Genomic DNA, 18,878 nt, shown 5'->3' with positions numbered 1-18,878 from the left:
CCGTTGATTCTTTTTGGGACGAATCATCATTTCTTTTCTTTGTCAGCGTCTATTTAAACCCTTTACTTCTCCTTTCTTCTTGTCTTTCAGTTGTGCGAAATTCTAGTATTTCTCTGAGACTAAAACATGTAGAAGAAAATAGAAAAATTCATTCTGTTGATCAATGGATTCAACTGGCATTCTTGCTTCTATTGCAATGTCTTTGAAGCACATTCGAAGGGAAAAGCCAAAAGACACAAGCGAAGAAACTTCTTCTTCTGCACCAAGACCACCCATACATTTTGCTGAGGAGGTTTATAGGCCTCCCTGGAAGCTACGAAGGTCTGATCATGTTACGGGCAATTTTGACAAAGCTTTAGAGTGGTGCACTCTTGCCCAAACACCGGCCGAAAGCAAAGCTTTCAATTCTGTTCCCGACGATGCTTTCGTGAAATCCCTGGTGATGTGAGTCTTCACTACTGAAATCACTCTTTTTTTCTTTTTTTTTTTTTTTTTTTGTTTTTCTAAATCCCGAAAAAAATCTCTTGTTGCAAGAGTAGGCAACATACCGGATTGGGAAGATGCATTCTAATCTTTCCAGGCTTTGGGAGGAGATAAAGGTAAGGAATATTGAGATCCTACGTCTTTCTCAAGATCTAAATGTTGCCAATGGACCAAATCTGTGGTTTCGAGCGAAGGGTTGTTAATCTTTCGGGGAACTGAATAATTCTGAAGCTAAAGTTGAGGAGATGCGGAAGCAAATAGTTCCTCCCGATCTCGATTATATCCCTGCCGAGACCCGGAAGGCTTGTATCCGTAAGTATCTAGGCAGTAAGCCTTTTGGTAACTTGCTGGATATTTTGAATGACCATGCTTATCGGGTATGGCCAAAATGAGGTGTTCGAATCAATTTTGAGGAGAAATCTGAATTTTGATACGGCTCCTCATCAATTTCTCTGTCACCCCAAAGTCTTCTTGAAATTGCAACTTCCTCCTCCCGATTGGGCGGAAGACGTTGAAGATTTGTCTGCTCCTAATCCGGACATTACGTTGTACCTCGACAATTCACCTCCTACAACTCCAATAACAGAGGAGATTGCAGAAAACAAGGAAGAAGAAGACACTCCAAATGTCAATCTAGAACGCGTCAATCTTTCTTCCACAACGATCCAAAGGACTGCGGGAGATAAATTCTAAAACTCGTCACCATATTTACTTTTCCTTCTTATCTCAGCAACCGGAGATGAAGTTTCTTCATCAGTCAAAGGATAAGGATCCTGGAAAAGCTAAATGATGGGTTCGGGATGCTCTTCCCAGTCGTTGGTCAAGCTCTTGTTCTTCTCAGAGAAATGTTCCTCGTCCAAGATGTTAGAAAACTTTGTAACTCCCAAACGTTGTATAGTATATCTTGAACATTGTAGAGCTTGGCCTCTGTTGGCCTTTGAATGAATGAAAAGTCATTTTTGTGTTAATCGTTGTTTGATTGTAACACGTTCTTTATCGTCAAAGGGATTAGGTTGGGGTTGAACTGATTCATATCTGATTCGCCCAACTAGCTTTTGAAGGTGGCGTTTGGTTTGTCCGAAGCCTTAGATCCACAAGAGTTTCTAAGGGATTCTTTCTAAGGGTTCGATAGTTATACTCGGTGTACATCCAATATACCCGACCCCAAAAAAATCCTTATAACTTTTGTGAAATTCGAAGGTCTCACTCGGTTTTACCCGATGCCTTAGACCTGAAAATTTTCCTTATAATTTTTTCGGCTTTTGAAGGTCCCACTCGATGCTACCCGATGCCTTTACCTTAGAAAGTAAAAACTTCCTAGGCTTTTTAAGGTTCTGTTCAGAATTTATCCGATGCCCTTGACCTTAGAAAATTCCTAAGAATTTTCATCGAGGCTTTCGAAGGTCCCACTTGGTTTTACCCGATGCCTTAGACCAGAAAATTTTCCTTAGAATTTTTTCGGCTTTCTAAGGTCCCACTCGGTGCTACTCGATGCCTTTACCCGAAAGCTTCGAAGAGTATTTCGGGATGTTGGAAGGTCTCATATGTTGTTACCCGAAGCCTTTACCTGAAAGCTCCGGAGAGTGTTTCGGGATGTTGGAAGGTCTCATATGGTGTTACTCGAAGCCTTTTGATTCTAAATGTACTCTGCTATATACAGCCCCCAATCAAAAGATTTGGAATTAAAAACCAGATTCTTGCATTAAGTAATTATAGATCAATTAGATCAAGATTGTTAAACAACTTCAAGAGAAATGTTGACATAACTTTTAAGAAAAATATTTCTTCAAATGCTTCGCGTTCCACGATCGATCTAATGCGCGGTCGGTTGCTAGATCTTTTAGCTTGTAAGCTCCCAAACCTACTTGCTTGATGACCATATATGGCCCTTCCCATGTTGGGTCCAATTTTCTCCGATGGTGTGGGTCCGACGCCAGAGTGTTCCTTAGAACCAATCTCCCGCGTGGAACTCCTGATGTTTTACTCGAGCATTATAGTGAGAGGCTATTCTTCGCTTATATTGTTGAGTTCGAGCTATTGCTCTTTCATGAATTTCGTCAAATAATTCAAGGCTATCTAATAATCCTTCTTTGTTCGCTTGTTCTTTGAACTCCCATTCCTGAATGGTTCCTACCATAATCTTGACCGGTGCAAGCACTTCCGAACCATATGTTAATCAGAATGGAGTTTCTCCAGTAGGGGTTCGGACGGTCGTTCGGTATGCCCAAAGGACATTTTGTAGTTCCTCCATCCATAAGGATTTGTTGTCTTCGAGCCTTTTCTTGATGCCATCCAGTAGTGTTTGGTTCGTCACTTCTACTTGACTGTTGCTTTGAGGATATGCTACGGACAACATTCGATGGTCGATCATATAAGTATTGTAGAAGAGTTCGAACTGGGGGTTATCAAACTGAGTTCCGTGATCGATCACCAGTACCTTTGGAATTCCGAATCTATGGATGATTGACTCCAACACGAACTTCTCCATTTGTTTCTCTGTGATCAACGCCAGAGGAGCTGCCTCTTCCCACTTAGTGAAATAATCGATCTCTACGATCAGATACTCCTTTCTTCCCACTACTTTTGGGAATTTTCCCATCAAGTCTATTCCCCACATTACGAACGGAATGGGTTTAGAATTGACGTGAGTATTGTAGCAGGTTGCCTTGGCACGTTCGAATGTATTAGGCACTGATTGCAAGACCGAACGTATTTTATGGAATCTTCTTCCAACTTGGGCCAATATAACCCAAGCCGAAGGATTTTATGCACTAGGGCCCATCCACCCATATGTGCTCCACAGATACCCTCATGAACTTCAGCCAATGCAGTTTTAGCTCCTTCTGGTCCAACACATCTAAGTAAAGGACCCGCAAAGGACTTTCGATATAGCCTTCCGTGTTGAATAGTAAATCTTGCCGCATGAACTCTTACTGAACGTGCCTCTCTTAAATCTTCGGGGAGTTTATCATCCCGAATATACTCAATGATGGGATCCATCCAGCATTCATTTTCTATATATGAAACGAAGTCGACCTTAGTGCTTGGGAAATTTAACTCCTCAATGTAGACCGATGGTTCTAAGATTTTTTCCTTAGCATTCGCCAACCTCGAGAGTTCATCTGCTACTGAATTCTCCTTTCGGGGTATTTCACATACCCTTATTTCTTTAAATTTCTTCCTTAGATTCCCAATCAGCTCTTGGTATCCCTGTAAGTGAGGCTCTTTTATTTCGTATTCTCCTTCTACTTGGTTGACAATAAGTTGAGAATCACTATATATTGTTGCTTCAGCTACTACCAATGCTTTAGCGAGTCTGAGCCTCGCGATAAAAGCTTCATACTCCGCCTCATTGTTACTTGCCGTGAACCCGAACCTCAAAGCATACCGAATCAAGAAACGTCCTGGACTTTTTAACAAAACGCCCGCTCCCAAACCAAATTTATTGCTAGAACCATCAACATATATGTGCCACATACTTGGCAGGATAGGTTCTCCTTCTTCCTCGATCGGGGTTACGGATTCCACTATAAAATCAGCCAAAGCCTATGCTTTTATAGCTCTTCGGGGCTTAAAATCCACCTGGAACTCCCCTAACTCAACCGACCATGCTACCATTCTTCCCGATAGATCGGGTTTGAACAGGACCTTTTTCAAAGGGAAATTAGTCAACACCTCAATCGGATGAGACTGGAAGTACGGTTTGAACTTTCGTGCTACTATCATAAGTGTCAATGCCTGTTTTTCAATCGTCGAATATCTTGTTTCAGGATCCAGGAGTACATGGCTGACATAGTAAATGTGCAGGAGTACATGGCTGACATAGTAAATGGGCCACTGTTTCTTCTCTTTTTCCCAAATGAGAACAGCACTCACAGCCGACTGTGATGACGCCAAATATACTTGCAAAATTTCGCCCTTCTCAGGCCGAGAAAGTAGTGGTGGTTGCCCGAGTCTTCTCTTTAGTTCCTCGAATGCCTTCTGACATTCTTTCATCCATTGAGCCTCTTTACTTCCCTTCAAATCCTTCAGGGCTTTGAAGAAAGGTAAGCATCTTTCTCCCGATTGTGAAATGAATCGGGTCAAGGCTACTATCCGTCCAGTCAGGCATTGAATATCATGAACGGTCTTTGGGGGATCCATATTGATCAAAGCTTGTATCTTGATAGGGTTTGCCTCAATTCCTCTCTGGGAAACCATAAACCCCAGGAATTTCCCCGAAGATACACCGAAGGCACATTTCTTCGGATTCAGCTTCATCTGGTATTTTCTTAAAACGGAGAATACTTCCCTAAGATCTGCAATGTGTCCTGTCCTCTAAAGACTTTTCACTAGCATGTCGTCAACGTATACCTCCATGTTTTCCCGATTAGATCACTAAAGATCTTGTTTACAGCTCTCTGATATGTAGCTCCCGCCTTCTTCAAACCGAATGGCATAACTTTATAAAAATAACTCTCTCTATCGGTCATGAAGACTATGAATCTCTCATCTTCCTTCTTCATCAAGATTTGTTTGTATCCCAAATAGGCATCCATGAAACTCAATGTTTCATTCCCAACCGTTGCATCGATTAAAAGATATATGCGTGGTAAAGGGTAACAGTCCTTCGAGCATGCTTTGTTGAGGTCTGTGTAATCAATACACATCCTCCACTTCCCGTTCGACTTCTTTACCATCACAACATTAGCCAACCATGTTGGGCACTTGATGGCTTCGATAAAACCAGACTTCTTTAGTTTCTCGACCTCTCCTTTGATAGCCTCGTGTTTTTCAATTGAGAAGTTCCATCTTCTCTTAATTACAAGCTTGACTTCTGAATTGATCCAAAGTTTGTGTTCGGCCACTACTCGATCAATTCTTGGCATATCGTCTGCTAACTAGGCAAAAACATCTATGCTTTTCTGAAGAAAAAAAGTTTTCAATTCTTCCTTGAAAGGTTCTGGTTGCTCAAACCCAATATAAGTGGATTTTGTCCCATCTCCTGGTTGTAAGCAGATTCGTTCTAATTTTTCCACTAGTTCGGGCCTTTGCATGGTATCTTCGTCCCGATCATCCCCTATCTCGATTGGTAAGGCTGTGGCTTTTTCTGGTCCTTCCTTGTCTTTAAGATAAGCCACATAACACTGTCGGGAGAGTTTCTGATCTGAAACTACTTGCTCGATTCCAGTGTCAATGGGAAACTTTATCTTCATATGTTTTGGCAAGACTATAGTGCCTAGCTTCGTCAACGAATGCCTACCGAGGATCATGTTGTAGGCAGGAAGGTCCCGAACCACCAGAAAGTTTACCCGAATGGTGGATTCTTTCGGGAAATTCCCTACCGAAAGATCTAACTGAATTGATCCCTCGGCTATAGCAGATGAACCAACGAATCCATAAAGGTGTGTTGAAGATGGCTTCATCAGATCTTTCTCAACATTTAGCTTCTGAAAAGCTTCATAAGAAAGAAGATTAGCCGAAGATCCCGTATCTACCAAGACCCTGTGTACCTCCCTTCGCTCGATTTCTACTTTGATAACAATTGCATCATCATGAGGCATGCTCACACCTCGCTCGTCTTCTTCACCGAAAGTGATGGGAATTTCTTCCACTTACTTTCTTTTCTGGGATTCTTCCGATCCTACGAATCTTGATTTTTCTTTCAGCTTCCGCAAGGACTCGGGTCCGGGTCCTCCGAATATAGTGAGAATTGGGGATCTACTAGGTCCTACCAATTCCTTCCCCTTTTTAGATTTTGGAGCTTCGACTCGACACTCCCTGCTTGCCGAACGATCCCTTTTTTCATTGGTCGTTCTCTTCTCATCCTCCCAAACTTTAACAAAATTTGAGAGATGCCCCTGATTGATTTGTCTTTTGATATCTGCCTTGAGGTTCCTACAGTCATTAGTGTAGTGCCCAAAATCTTTGTGAAATCAGCAATATCTCTCCATATTCTTTTCTCCGATCTTCGTAACTATCTTAGATGCCCATTTCAAAATATCTTGATTTTTTATCTGCATCAATATCTCCGATCGGGGAGCATTTAAAGGTGTGTATTGATCTTGATCAAGTGATCGCCGCCTCCAAGTCGAACGTGGCTTTCTGGACCGATCACGATCTTGAACAGGCTACTTTTGTTTTTGGCTTCTCTTGGGGACCTTTTGCTCCTTGGTTGCAATCTTAGACTCTCCTTGTCGTGCATTGAGTATCTCCGCTACTTCCGCCTGCTTTTGACATCTTTGCACTAATTTAGCATAGCTGGATGGCATGAAGTAGATATTTCAGTAGCTTTTGGTTGGCTAACCCCGTAAAGAGAGCCGTTTTCACCACCTGTTCATCCAAGTTCTCTATTTCCATGGTGACTTTGTTAAATCTCTTTAGATACTCCCGAATCGATTCATTCATTCCCTGCTTTATTGTAAAGAGTGTTTCCTCCGTTTTCTTGATTTGGATTTCACTCTGAAAGCGTCCAATGAACTTGCGGGCGAGCTCGTCGAAATCATTGACCCTTCCCGAAGGAAGGTTTGAGAACCACTTCTGTGCTGCCCCGGTTAGGGAAGAAAATACTCTGCAGAGAATCTCGTCAGAATTTCCAACCACCGCCATTGTTTGCTGATAATAACTAATATGGGTAGTAGGGTCTCCCGAACCATCAAACGTTGTGAAAGTTGGGAGTCTAAAACTATGCGGAAACTCGAACAGGGCAATAGCATCAACAAAAGGAGTCTTCCGGATGACCGAATAAATATCATCAGTTATTCGCCCTCTCGAGAGTTGTCCCAACCTTTGGTTTATGTTGGCAAGCTCTCGTCCAATATGCAACAATCGTCCATCCTCCATCCAAACAGTCGCTTTTTCCGAACGCTTGGATGTTGGGGAGTGAGTGCGAACTCCTCTAGGCAATCTCGTTCGGGATTCGGTTTGGTTGTCTTGCAGCCTGTCGTACCTATTGTCTCTTCTTGGTAATTCGCCAGCTCTAAAATCTCGGGCTCACCGTAGAAGGTCCCTCTGAGCGTTTGGGCCAAAATTCTGGCCTTTGGCTGGCTGCCTATCCCTTTCGACAAAAAGTGCCCGAATGAGAGGTATTCGCTCATCTGTTCCTCCCGCACGTCTCCTGGCCTCTACCTGATCAGGAGCCTAAGGAGCCACTAGCTGTCTAACCAATGTGCGGATCATATCCTACATCTCTAGGAATTGGACCTGCATTTGGTCCATTTGGTGCTGAAGAGGATTCAAATGGTTTTGATGTTCGGTACCATCAACTCCTCCTTCTCCAGGTATTTCTGGGGGTTGGCTTCCTTCGGGAATATTTGACGGATTATTCCCCTCAGGAAGTGGTGGGATGTTTACTATTCATTGAGCCGTTGCAGCTGCTGCTGCCGATCTAGTTACCATGACTTCTTGAAAAGTTTCCCACAGATGGCGCCAAATGATGCGTTCAAGAAAATGTTAAGCCTCCGATTCCTTGACAATGGCTTGCAAAACAGAGTTAGATGTGGCCCGACCATGGGGGTCGAGAGGCCACCTCCGAAGCTTAAGTCAGTTACTGAACTAATCACCAAGGCTCTGGCAAGTTGTAGAGCATAATAATGAATTTCATTTTATTGGTCCAACCATTAATTACTCTAATGGATAATATTAATATTATCCCCCAAAACGGATCTACTTAATAATTTTACTTCATGGCAATTACGACCCAAGAAGTAATAAGTACCTGGGCATGAACTTGGAAACTTCCTATTTGCCTTTAGAAATGTTGGCCTACTTCTACACCGGATATATCGTCGGGCTATTAGCTCTATGGTAGAGCACGCCCCGATAATTGCGTCGTTGTGCTTGGGCTGTGAGGGCTCTCAGCCACATGGATAGTTCAATGTGCTCATCAGCGCCTGACCCGGAGATGCTATTGGGTATGCTTCTAGGTCTCGATCACGAAGGTCCTAATCGTCGATAACGATCTATAAAGGCGACCACGACGCGTAATTGGGGAATGATTCAGATACCTTTAGAGTGAGTTGATCACTTGTTTATATAGCCCTTACCTCCAATTCTCGACTGTTGAGTGAAGTCTCAATCTCTTTCGGTGACCGTCCGATCGTAAGGTTTCCTTCTAGATATTCAGGAACGCAAGTAGTTACCAATCTCGGCACGATTCCCTCACCGCTCTGCTGATAGTTACCTCCTACAAGTCAGCTTCGTCTACCACAAGGTTCGGGAGATCTTACCGGACCGATAATTGAAATGCAGTGCCTTTATGATTATTAAGTTAGGTTTTGGTGGGTCCCGGTTATGGTCTAACCTAGATAAAGATTATGAACCCGGTCCAAAGGTTCGGTGCAATTTTCGTCGTATCAAATTGCTACTTGCTAGCATCCTCATTCACATAAATCAGCTACAACTACAGTGTTATCAAATCTACAGACGCTAGTTCCTCTTCTAAAATAGTGGGATCACTGAGTAGTCAAACATCTAGAGAGTATTGAATAGATGCTTCAACATACCTTTCTTTTCCATAAGAATACACCCATTTCAGCTCGAGATCAATAGTGGTTTGTTGAAGAAAAAAAAACCTGCTACCTCTTCTTCAATAAATCCTAAATCAACAACACCTGAAATGGCTCCAAATGTCCAAAATTTTATGGCACACTTGTGGGGATCGTAAAACAAAATTTTTCATTTTTCAACATTAAAAAGGAGAGCTAGGAATCACATCAGATCTCTCCAATATCAGAGACTCTGCTTGACAAATCAACAGCACATCTCCAAAAGCGCCTTTTGGATCATTTCCAGCACATCTACACCTCAATCAATACCCCATTGGATGAGGATTACTTCTCATTTATTTTTGATTGAGTATCAGATGTAGATAGATCCCTATTGCTTTGAATAGCATTCAATGCAGGAATCAAGTCTGTTGTATTTAGGTCTAATTGCCTCAAATCCCCAGGACCATATGGCTTTCCAGAAATCTTTATCAAGTTTCATGGAACGAAGTCCACCAAGATCATAGCTATGGTTAAAGAATTTTTCTCATTAGGTACCTTCCCACATTCTCTCAACCATACTTATATTACTCTCATTCCCAAGGTGGATTCTTCCCCAAACAGTCAGTGATTATTGCCTTATTAGTCTGTGCAAAGCCTAAAAGATTATCTGAAAATATTAATTTCTCATTTGAAGAGCATTCTGCCCCATTTAATCTCCTTTTAGCAAAATGGTTTCATTAAAGTAAGACATATCTAGGATAATGTTCTCATTGCACATGAATTAATGCATAAGATCTACTCCCATAAGAAACAAAAAAGAAGGGATTACGATAGTCAATCTTGACGTGAGTAAAGCCTATGACAGGCTCAAATGGTACTTCATTGCTTCAGCCCTTCGTAGTTTTGGTTCCCCCTCCCCTAGTGGATTAACTGGGTCATGTATTGTATCACAACTCCCTAGTACACTATACTGTTGAATGGCACTCCACTACAACAATTTCAACCAACTCATGAGTTAAGACAAGGTGATACCTCTTTCTTCCTATATTTTTGTTCTATGTGCCAAGATACTTACATCTCACTAGGACATAGCACTTTGAAGTAAGAAGCTAAAGGGTGTTCAATTATCACGAGGTGGGGAAAGGCTTTCTCTGCTTGCTTTTGTAGATGACTTAATATTGTTTGGCAAGGATGTTCTATGAGCTCATTGAATGATATTGCAATTATTCAGGTCAACAACTCAACATCCATAAGACTAGAGCTTATTATATCCCTAGCAACCCTGCAAACTTGAAAAGAAAACTGTCAATGCACTTCCATATTACTTCCGCATCAAAGCTGGATATTTTATCTAGGCATACCACTTTTTCCTAGGCACCTCAAGAAAAAGCATTGTGAAACTTTCTTATCCATAATCAATAGTAGACTACATCATGGAGAGCGAACTTTTATCTTCAGCTGGCAAAATTGTACTCATAAAAGCAACAGTGACAGCCGTGCCGTCCCATTTCATGTCATGCTTCAAGTTTCCATCTTCAGTTATCAAAAGTTTAGAGAAGCTTACCAGAGATTTTTATTGGTCTAATGGAGACCAACATCATGTTCACACGATCTCTTGGGATACTTTGTGCAAGCCTATGAATGATGGTGGACTCACCCTCAAAATTTTGCAAGCTTTCAACATCGGTCTTCTGGCTCGAAAGGCATGAGAACTTCCCTCACCAGGTGACTCTTTTTGGAGTAGACTTATGAAACAAAAATACTTCAAAACATTGTTCTTTCCTTGAGCTACTGATTCCCCTTCAGCATCTTGGGGCTGGAAGTCTATGTTACATGCTCGAGAACTACTCAATCAGGGCTTATTTCTACAAATCGGTAATGGAATGAAGGCCAGTCCTTGGGTGCTAAACTAGGTACCAAATCAACCCTTTGACCTTGGCTGCTATCCAGTGGGACACCCTGCAACTCGTGTGGCTGATTTCTTAACACCTCATGCACCTTCTTATCCAGTGGGACACCCTGCAACTTGTGTGGCTGATTTCTTAACACCTCATGCACCTTCTTGGGACAGAGAAAGGGTCCTTACATGGTGGCTTCCTGACATTGCAAAATTCTCACCATACCTATTCCCCTTTCACATGCAGAAGATTGGTTTTTTTTTTTTTTTTTTTTTTTTGGGGGGGGGGAAGCCTACAATATTCAGAAATTTTTACTGTTCGTTCTGAATATAGGTTGGCAATCAGACCCATCAACCACCTTCAGGTCACCTTTTAATTAACTAGCTCAAGTTTTGGCACATCCCCCTACCCCTGAGAATCCTTCACTTTCTTTGGAAAGCTATCCTCTACAAGTTGCCAACTTCAGACCTCCTTTTAGACCAAGGATACAATATGCCTCTACATTGTCTCCTCTACAACGCAAACATGTCTTCAGCTCAGCATATCTTTACTACTTACCCTTTCTCCCTTCAGATATGTTCTCAACTCCAACTCCCTCTTTGGGACCGCATTCAGCCTTTGACTACCCAAATACAACATTTGATATTAGCCTCCAACCCATTTCATCCCCTATCATTCCCCTTTTACACTTTTGATAGGTGTTTGGGCCCTATGGAGATATTATACTTCCTTGATTGGTAAACCAGCCCACATCCTTAGACGACGCTTTACTTTGGATATGTAAAGCGATCATTGATTTCACACCTCCTCACTCTGAGTTGAAGTCCTCCCCACCTCAACTCCTGATATGATGGGAACCGCCAAATTCAGTTTGGGTAAAGATTAATGCCAACGGCTCTTCATATATAGATCTTTGTCTCTCAAAGATTGGAGGCATCATAGGAAATCATGATATCAGGTTATCTTCTCTTTCAGGCAAGGCAGTGGACCACAAGATAGCTTAGTAGCGAATGCACTTGCTCTTCGCAGGGCCCTCCTATGGATGACTGATCTTCACCTTATGCATATCATCCTTAAAAGTGACAACCGGGCCTTGGTGACATTACTTAACAACCCTACACCATGCCCTCCTTGGAAGGTAACACATCTACTCAAGGATATTGCGCATCTAGCTTCGTCTTTAATGATTTCCAATTCATCCACATCCATCAAGAGACCAATTTCGCTACAAATACTCTAGCCAAAGTTGCTGCTAAGTCCCAAGAGTGGTTCATCTTCTTTGATTCCCCTCCCCCATTTTTATCTGTTGGATACTATTTTTTGACAATATTAGATGTAGACTCCCTTGAGGTTCTCTACCCAATAAATAGACACACACTAACAAAAAAATGAAAAGAAAAGAATAGAAAAAAGCTTCCTTCTAACAAGTGAACTCATTGGGCTTTGGCAAGTTTTGAATGATCAATTGCAAAAATTGGCCTTCAAGCTTTGGGTCCATGCTCATATGCAGCCCATTTAATCAAGTAAAATCTGATGGAACGAATCTAAGAATATCCTCTTGTTGGACTCTCCAATCTTGATCTTGATGCCAACACCACAAGATACCCTATTGGAATGTCAATGGCTTGGTCCGCGTGAGTTTTAGAGGAACCAAAATCAAATCACTAGGAAATTTTCAGTTTGGTTTCCCCCTCCCCACCCCCACCATCAAAAAATTAGCTTATAGGAAATAAGTATAGAAACCACTTCATTTCAGATGCTTCAAGTTTCAGTAAAAGTTTATGTGCTTGTTATCCAATGTACATCAATTTCAATCCGGAGCATGGGACTATATTCATGTCCTCCATTAGTTCCAAGATAGAAATAAAAGTAAATGGGAAAATCAGCACAAGATGAATTGTGTTACTCATAGCCTTTGTCCTTCATTTCGGTCGGGATTTCTTCTAGTTCCCAGAAAAAGAATAACAACCATGTCATGGCTACTAACTTTTTACCACAACCTGCAAAAGAGAATGCAAAATGAGAAAGCTTAGCTACAATGTTTCAGGAACAAATAATGACAATTTAAAGCATAAATTTTAAATTCATCATTCATGATGGGTTGACTTTGGAGGTTTTATAGCTCAACCTATGATATCCATTCCATGGAAGCTATATGCTCAGCATTTATTTGTTCTTTAAACAATGTAACACTGGTCTCTGTTTCTCTCAAATCCCCCACATAAGAAGGCTAATTTCAGCCATAGCTGAGCTCTATGGGTGCCTTTATGGATGGAACTAGGGATATCACTAAATGAAATTGGTTTTCATATAGATTATTCCTATCACGGTTTAATTCAACCATAATTTTTCTGTCCTGTTCATGAAAGTGATTCTGTAACTTAAGAAGATTGTGAAAAGTAGAGTCTTTTAAAGATGATGTTGAGTTGAAATATGGGACTTGAAATCATCCCTCAGTTGAAATTTTTATTGATCACAAAGATACAGCAACACCACTCCTAACACAGTCCCTTGAAACTTCTTTTTGTTCTATTCAGTAAAAATGGTAAAGAAAAGCATAAACTCTTACATGTTAGAACCATATTTTGTACAGGTTGGATAATGAGGCAGAATGTTGCTCTTCTCTTCTTCTTAGAGGTAGTCTTCAATCGGAAAATTTTGATTCTTGTTTTGTATCTGGCCAATGCTATTGGTTAAAGAACTGCAAGGAAGAAGGGGAAAGAGATAAGATCTCAGGAAAACTCCATTTGTCTCATCATATATAAAAGAACAGAAGCATTAAAATGCTGAAACAGAAGCTTTAAATGACTGTCCAAGGAGAAAACTGAATAGCTAACATCCCTCTTAAAGGGGTAATTTCCCCAAGATATGTGAACATAAACTTTTCAATTGTTCCAATGCAACAAAACTCTTCCTCTTCTTTTTTAACCCAAAAGTGATATGTAACTGATAGATTAAATGATTGAGATCATTGAATAATATCGAAGATATAACTGATTCAGAATATGCTTCCATTTCTTGGGGGTGTATGGTCATGTATGTGTTCATGCTGAACTATTGTCACTATTAGATATTTGAACTACAATGACGATTGTAGCATTACTATTTGTGCATTGACTTACACTTTTTCTACGCAAAAATCTTGCAGCTGCAGGAGGTAAGAGCTCTTCAATTTCAACTTTCATGTTGGAGTTACACAGTGCTTTCTTAGATTTTCCTTCCAGAACTGCTACCTGCACCTCAAAAGCTGCAAAAACTGGCCTGTGATCAGAAAACCTGGACTCACCACGTACATAATAGAGTTGCTCAATCCCATACCCATGCCATAGTATTCTATCACACCTGCAACAGTTGTAAGTTCTCAGGTTTGCTTCAAGTATAAGTTTGGGTTCTGAAGGAATAATATAATATCTGAATATACCATGCAGGAGTTCTCCTTTTCTTTAATGAAGTGACAGTCTCTCCAGCATAAGAATCTGAGTTATTGCAGTACTTGTATGTTGGAGGGAAGTAGATCTTTCCCTCCTTCCACCCTTCAAACACTCGTCCTGCTTCTTGTTCAATCTTGAGCTATGAGAAAACCAAGTGGGGTCAAGACATTGTTGAATAAGATATTAACTCATTGGAGTTAAGGAAGTTTTTCGAAAATCATTGATATCCACGCTATGAAGAAACTAGAAAAGTAGAATCAAGTTCAACATTTCACTCCCATCCATCTTGGAGATTGGCTAAACATAACTACCTGATCCTTTCCAAGAAGGGTGTCCCAATCGTTGTTCTCCAGAAGCTTTCGGGTTTCTGAGTAGCTTAAAGCAATACGGTAATTCAAGTCCCCCAGCCAAATGACCCGACTGAAACATTTTTATCCAAGACAAAAAGAGGAAGTAACATGAGTTCAAAAGGAAACAATTATGAGTTGAGAGGTTCAGATTTGATAAAATACATGAATTCTTCAATTGATACAATGGACACCCACACCCACACACCGTGATGATGTTAGAGAAAAACTTACTCATGTTCCAAAATTCTCTCAGGGATTCTACTATTGGGTGCTTTGCAGATTTTCCGGAATTGTGTGTTTTTCAGTATCTCTATGACATCAGAATTTCTTCTAAGTTCGTCTCCTTCTTTCTCCCCTGAAGCCAAATGACTGCAGACAAAGCAGAAGCTTGTTTGGTGCAAAGACATGCTAACAGAGATACACCCCTGCAACCAAAAAATTGTCAGTTGAGACCCCTAACAAATAACTTCTATGGAAAGAAACCTATAGGCAAATCAATGTCTGCGGCTATAAGACAATGAGAAGAGGTTAAAATATAGTGAAAGCAAACTTATGTCAAACACTTCACAATCATCCTAGTGTTCATCACATCTGTTGGTTTGATGTTAATCCTCATCATTTCCAAAAGGATTTTACAGCCTTTGTTCTTGTAGATGAGATTTGGCCCAAGAAGAAAGTGAATTTAATAACTTCTGAATAAAATATGTCAATGCAATTGTCTAGCACCAAAGTAAATATGCACCTTGTTTCCAAGATATCCCAATATTCCACGCCCAACACATGAGAGTCTCAAGTGGCCAATGTGCGGAACAAGTTCCTTCTTTGCCCAAACAGTGACAAAAATTCCTACCATCTGCTTGCTGGCGATGAGGCTATAATTCATCTGGTTAGTAGTGATCTCAGTCATCACGAAACTGTTTGAACCATCTTCATTTTCTGAGGAAGAGTCATCTTCACCAATAGAATTTTCTTGCCATCTAAAGCAGGATTCCTTGCTATTCTTTCTTTCCAAATCAGAAGGGCAGTTGCAACTCTTGACACGCCTTCCCCTCTGTGCCTTTAAGCTTCTACTGACCTTTTTAAGAGAAGGCTTGTGGAAGAATAATAGACCACCATTGGGCTTCAAATCCTTTTTACCAGGAGCTGGAGAAGGAAAGGGACAGTAGTCAAGCGAGTGTCTTGGACTGTCAGTGGGATTGACATCTGAAGTTTTGTTCAGAGCCTGATTGATGAGAGCTAGCCATTTTGCTGCTGGTTCATTATCTTCTATAACTAACACATTTCCGGCGTTCAACGGAACTATTTCCTGAAAACTGCCAAAGAATAACAATAAAACAAGACTTAATTGGGAGAAGGAATATGACTCATAACAACAAATTTTAATGGAAATACAGATGGATGTTCTGAAAACTAGATTTATTTTTTTTATTTTTTATTTTTTTAAATCATTCTTCTTTTCTTCTTTTTTGGATTTCTCAAATCTGAAAAAAATGCAATCATGGGAAAACATAAGCTTACACAAATAAGTTTTCTCACCTCATTAGGCAAATAAAATTATATTAAAGCAAGTGGGTACGTAAAAAAAAATCTACAAATACAAGCCTATGAGAGCAATACAATCCATACCCCAAAAAATAAATGTCTGATGGATCTTCCACCTGAAGAAAATCACCAAGATTCAGGTCACTGTGAGGGCATTTTCCACCAGCATTCCAGGTTGCCACAAAAACACTGGAGGGAAGGCAAGAGGAGATGTTTCAGATAAAAATAGAATACGGCTTACTAGAAATCCATCAGAGATGAAAAAGAGATAATGAAAGAACATCAATGTCTTCAAATTACCGTAAAGTTTGAATATCAGGAACGTTAGTCATTGGAGATCGGGGGCTTTTGAATTTGAAACTTCCAAGCTTTGAGGTAGATTCTGAAATTAAAAAGAAACTAAAGTTAGGAAGAGAATAGGAAAAGAACAAAAAGGATATTAGGCAGAGGAAATATGCAACTGTCGTTACCTGCCAAACTTTTCTTGATGGCTGTAGCTGAAAAAGGTGAACACCTTTCAAAGTCCACTGTTCATTTTTTTTCCCAGGGAACACAAATTCAGAATAAGCATAGCTTGAGATAATTGGATATTCTATTTTAGTTCAATTAAGATAACAAATGAGAGGAGGAGAAAACTAGTAAACACTATTCTCTCAATCTGAATCCAGCTTCTAGATCTTTCTTCCAGGTTTCTAGTTTATATGAAGGAAGACCAATTTTACTATTCATATAGATCACTGTGACAATGTAGGAAAAATGAAAACAGAACAAGCTTTCATTTTCATAGAAACCAAAATTCGTCAAGAGCTTGGTAAGAACACAATCCAGCAATTCTTACCAAATGCCCTGTTAACAAAAGGGACTTTGTAATCAAATGAACAATATCTGTACTCATTTGATGGATGATGAGCAACAAAATCTTTGAAAAAGACAATGAAATTGAAGAAGAGATTTGTCATGTACCCCCAAATAAACTAAATCCTTTTTGTTGGATTCAATTCTCAAGAAGATGGAAATTGATACTAACCGGAAGAACCAATTGAGCCTTCCCTCTTCTCCCTTTCTTTCTTCCCCCTTGTTCGAAATATTTTTGGTAAATGAAACTGAAATAACCACCCCAAAAATATAAAAAAATTTGAGAAGCAGCGGCATGAATCCATCATCAATAAAAGTTGACTAAACAGAGTAGATTTTTTCCTGGATATTATTTGTTAGTATAAATCTAGAATGAAACCCAAGTAAAAGAACAAAGCAAAATACTTTTCAAGGAATTAGAATCAAACCGAATGAAAAAGAGAATCATCAAACCTTTTTCCTTTCGTCACTTCCAAGCGTCATCTCTTGAAACTACCCAGAGCCCAAATTTGACCTCAATGGCGTCAACCCAGAACTCTATTACATCCACACAGAGAAATGAATTATAAGAGAAGGCTCATTTCCTTCTTATTGATGAGAATAATCAAAACCCTTTTGCCAAAACCCACCAAAATAAAATTGAAGAGATCTACGAGAAGGAGACCCGGAAGCAGAGAATATGCGTGAGTTGGAATCAAGCAGACACCAATGCGTATAGGTGACGGAAACCCATCAATCAAAACTAACAAAAACGCGCAAATCCAATGAGGTACGTGAAATTAAACTAGAACGAGAGAAAAACCCGAAACATTCGATGTCTAGATCTCTGTGTTCTTCCCTCTCTCTCTCAAGCGTTGGAATCTTCAATTATAGGGTCCTTTCTCGAATAGAAGAATTCACGTGGAACGATTTCAGTTTGCCCACAAACCATGAAAGATGGCAAAGTGGGGGCAGTCAACTCATAACTAAAACCATGTTGGAACTTTTCAGAGTTTCGAACCCTCTCTCTCTCTTTCCATTTCCCACCAACGTTTAAAATATTCTCTGGAAACGCCATCATCTCGTTGCGCTCTCCTAGTTTTCTTCTCCAATGGGTTTTTTTTGAGGTATTTCATATTCATCTTTCTCTCTCCTTCTCTCGGAAATCTCGTGTGCCCAACAGATCTAACCGTGTTTTTGACTTATCGGTATTCTTTTTGTGGGAGATTGTGGCAGAGAACTCAACTTTACAAATGTCACGACGAAATTTCTTGGGAATATAATACTCCCCAAAAGAGTGGAAGATTGGAAGGGCAGAGGCTCAAAGAAACTAAGACACTTATCTTTTGAGTCTCGTGTGGTCCTCAAAACTCTTAGCACTGTTCCAAATTTCAATGGCTCTTGTCTAACACTAACTAGGGACCAAAAAAAACTAGGGGACCAAAACAGCAAAACTATCAAAAGGTAAAATGACTCTTTTGCCATGATTTGGATTTTCATCTTGACTCTATTATTTACCTGTATTCTATGAATTTTGGGTTTGGGGTTTCTTTTCTGGGTTTAAAAAAAAACACCATGATTTCATCATCTATTTTTGGGTTTAGGGTTTGGGGTTTAGTAATGAGTCAAGGGTAAATTTGATCGCATTATAAATCCCTATTAGATATACATAGGGATACAATATCGTATCAATTACTATGTTATTACCAATTTTGTTGCCATGCACTATTACCATGATTTCATCATCTATTTTTAATCTTAATGCGTTACTGATGACACTTTGTTTAGTAGAGCTTCCGTTGTTGATAAAAGTGATTTTCTTATTGACACTTGATGATTTTAAGGTATTAATAGCTTATCATCTTTATTTTC

General features: G+C 40.1%; 3 protein-coding genes across 5 annotated transcripts; all 3 read right to left on the bottom strand.

Annotated features, from left to right (window-relative positions):
- Nucleotides 1-3,099: 3,099 nt before the first annotated feature.
- Nucleotides 3,100-3,960, bottom strand: LOC149007522 (uncharacterized). The gene has a single exon (XM_089167089.1). The coding sequence runs from the start codon at nucleotides 3,958-3,960 to the stop codon at nucleotides 3,100-3,102; it is 861 nt and encodes a 286-aa protein (XP_089023215.1).
- A 1,403-nt stretch (nucleotides 3,961-5,363) lies between these two features.
- Nucleotides 5,364-6,026, bottom strand: LOC149007521 (uncharacterized). Its single transcript, XM_089167087.1, has one exon. The coding sequence runs from the start codon at nucleotides 6,024-6,026 to the stop codon at nucleotides 5,364-5,366; it is 663 nt and encodes a 220-aa protein (XP_089023213.1).
- A 6,545-nt stretch (nucleotides 6,027-12,571) lies between these two features.
- On the bottom strand, nucleotides 12,572-18,274 carry LOC149007520 (type I inositol polyphosphate 5-phosphatase 10-like). 3 transcript variants are annotated; one of them, XR_016175107.1, is made up of 13 exons: nucleotides 17,657-18,274; nucleotides 17,481-17,564; nucleotides 17,200-17,275; nucleotides 16,643-16,699; nucleotides 16,473-16,554; nucleotides 16,257-16,361; nucleotides 15,373-15,943; nucleotides 14,862-15,055; nucleotides 14,592-14,700; nucleotides 14,271-14,419; nucleotides 13,972-14,191; nucleotides 13,419-13,550; nucleotides 12,572-12,849 (listed from the first exon to the last, which is right to left on the bottom strand). XR_016175107.1 is itself a non-coding variant. In XM_089166081.1 (11 exons), the coding sequence occupies exons 1-11, from the start codon at nucleotides 17,508-17,510 to the stop codon at nucleotides 13,536-13,538; spliced, it is 1,608 nt and encodes a 535-aa protein (XP_089022207.1). In that variant the 5' UTR covers nucleotides 17,511-18,274; the 3' UTR covers nucleotides 12,857-13,535. The 3 variants fall into 3 exon arrangements, 1 of the variants encoding a protein (XP_089022207.1); XR_016175106.1 differs by having other exon boundaries at nucleotides 17,481-18,274; XM_089166081.1 differs by lacking the exon at nucleotides 12,572-12,849 and having other exon boundaries at nucleotides 12,857-13,550; nucleotides 17,481-18,274.
- Between the last annotated feature and the right edge of the window lie 604 nt (nucleotides 18,275-18,878).

The sequence above is a fragment of the Hakea prostrata genome, chromosome 8 (assembly GCF_041222555.1).
Source record: "Hakea prostrata isolate BN-2017 chromosome 8, UWA_Hpros_2, whole genome shotgun sequence".
NCBI classification, from domain to species: domain Eukaryota; kingdom Viridiplantae; phylum Streptophyta; class Magnoliopsida; order Proteales; family Proteaceae; genus Hakea; species Hakea prostrata.
This window is presented reverse-complemented; position numbering and strand designations above follow the sequence as displayed.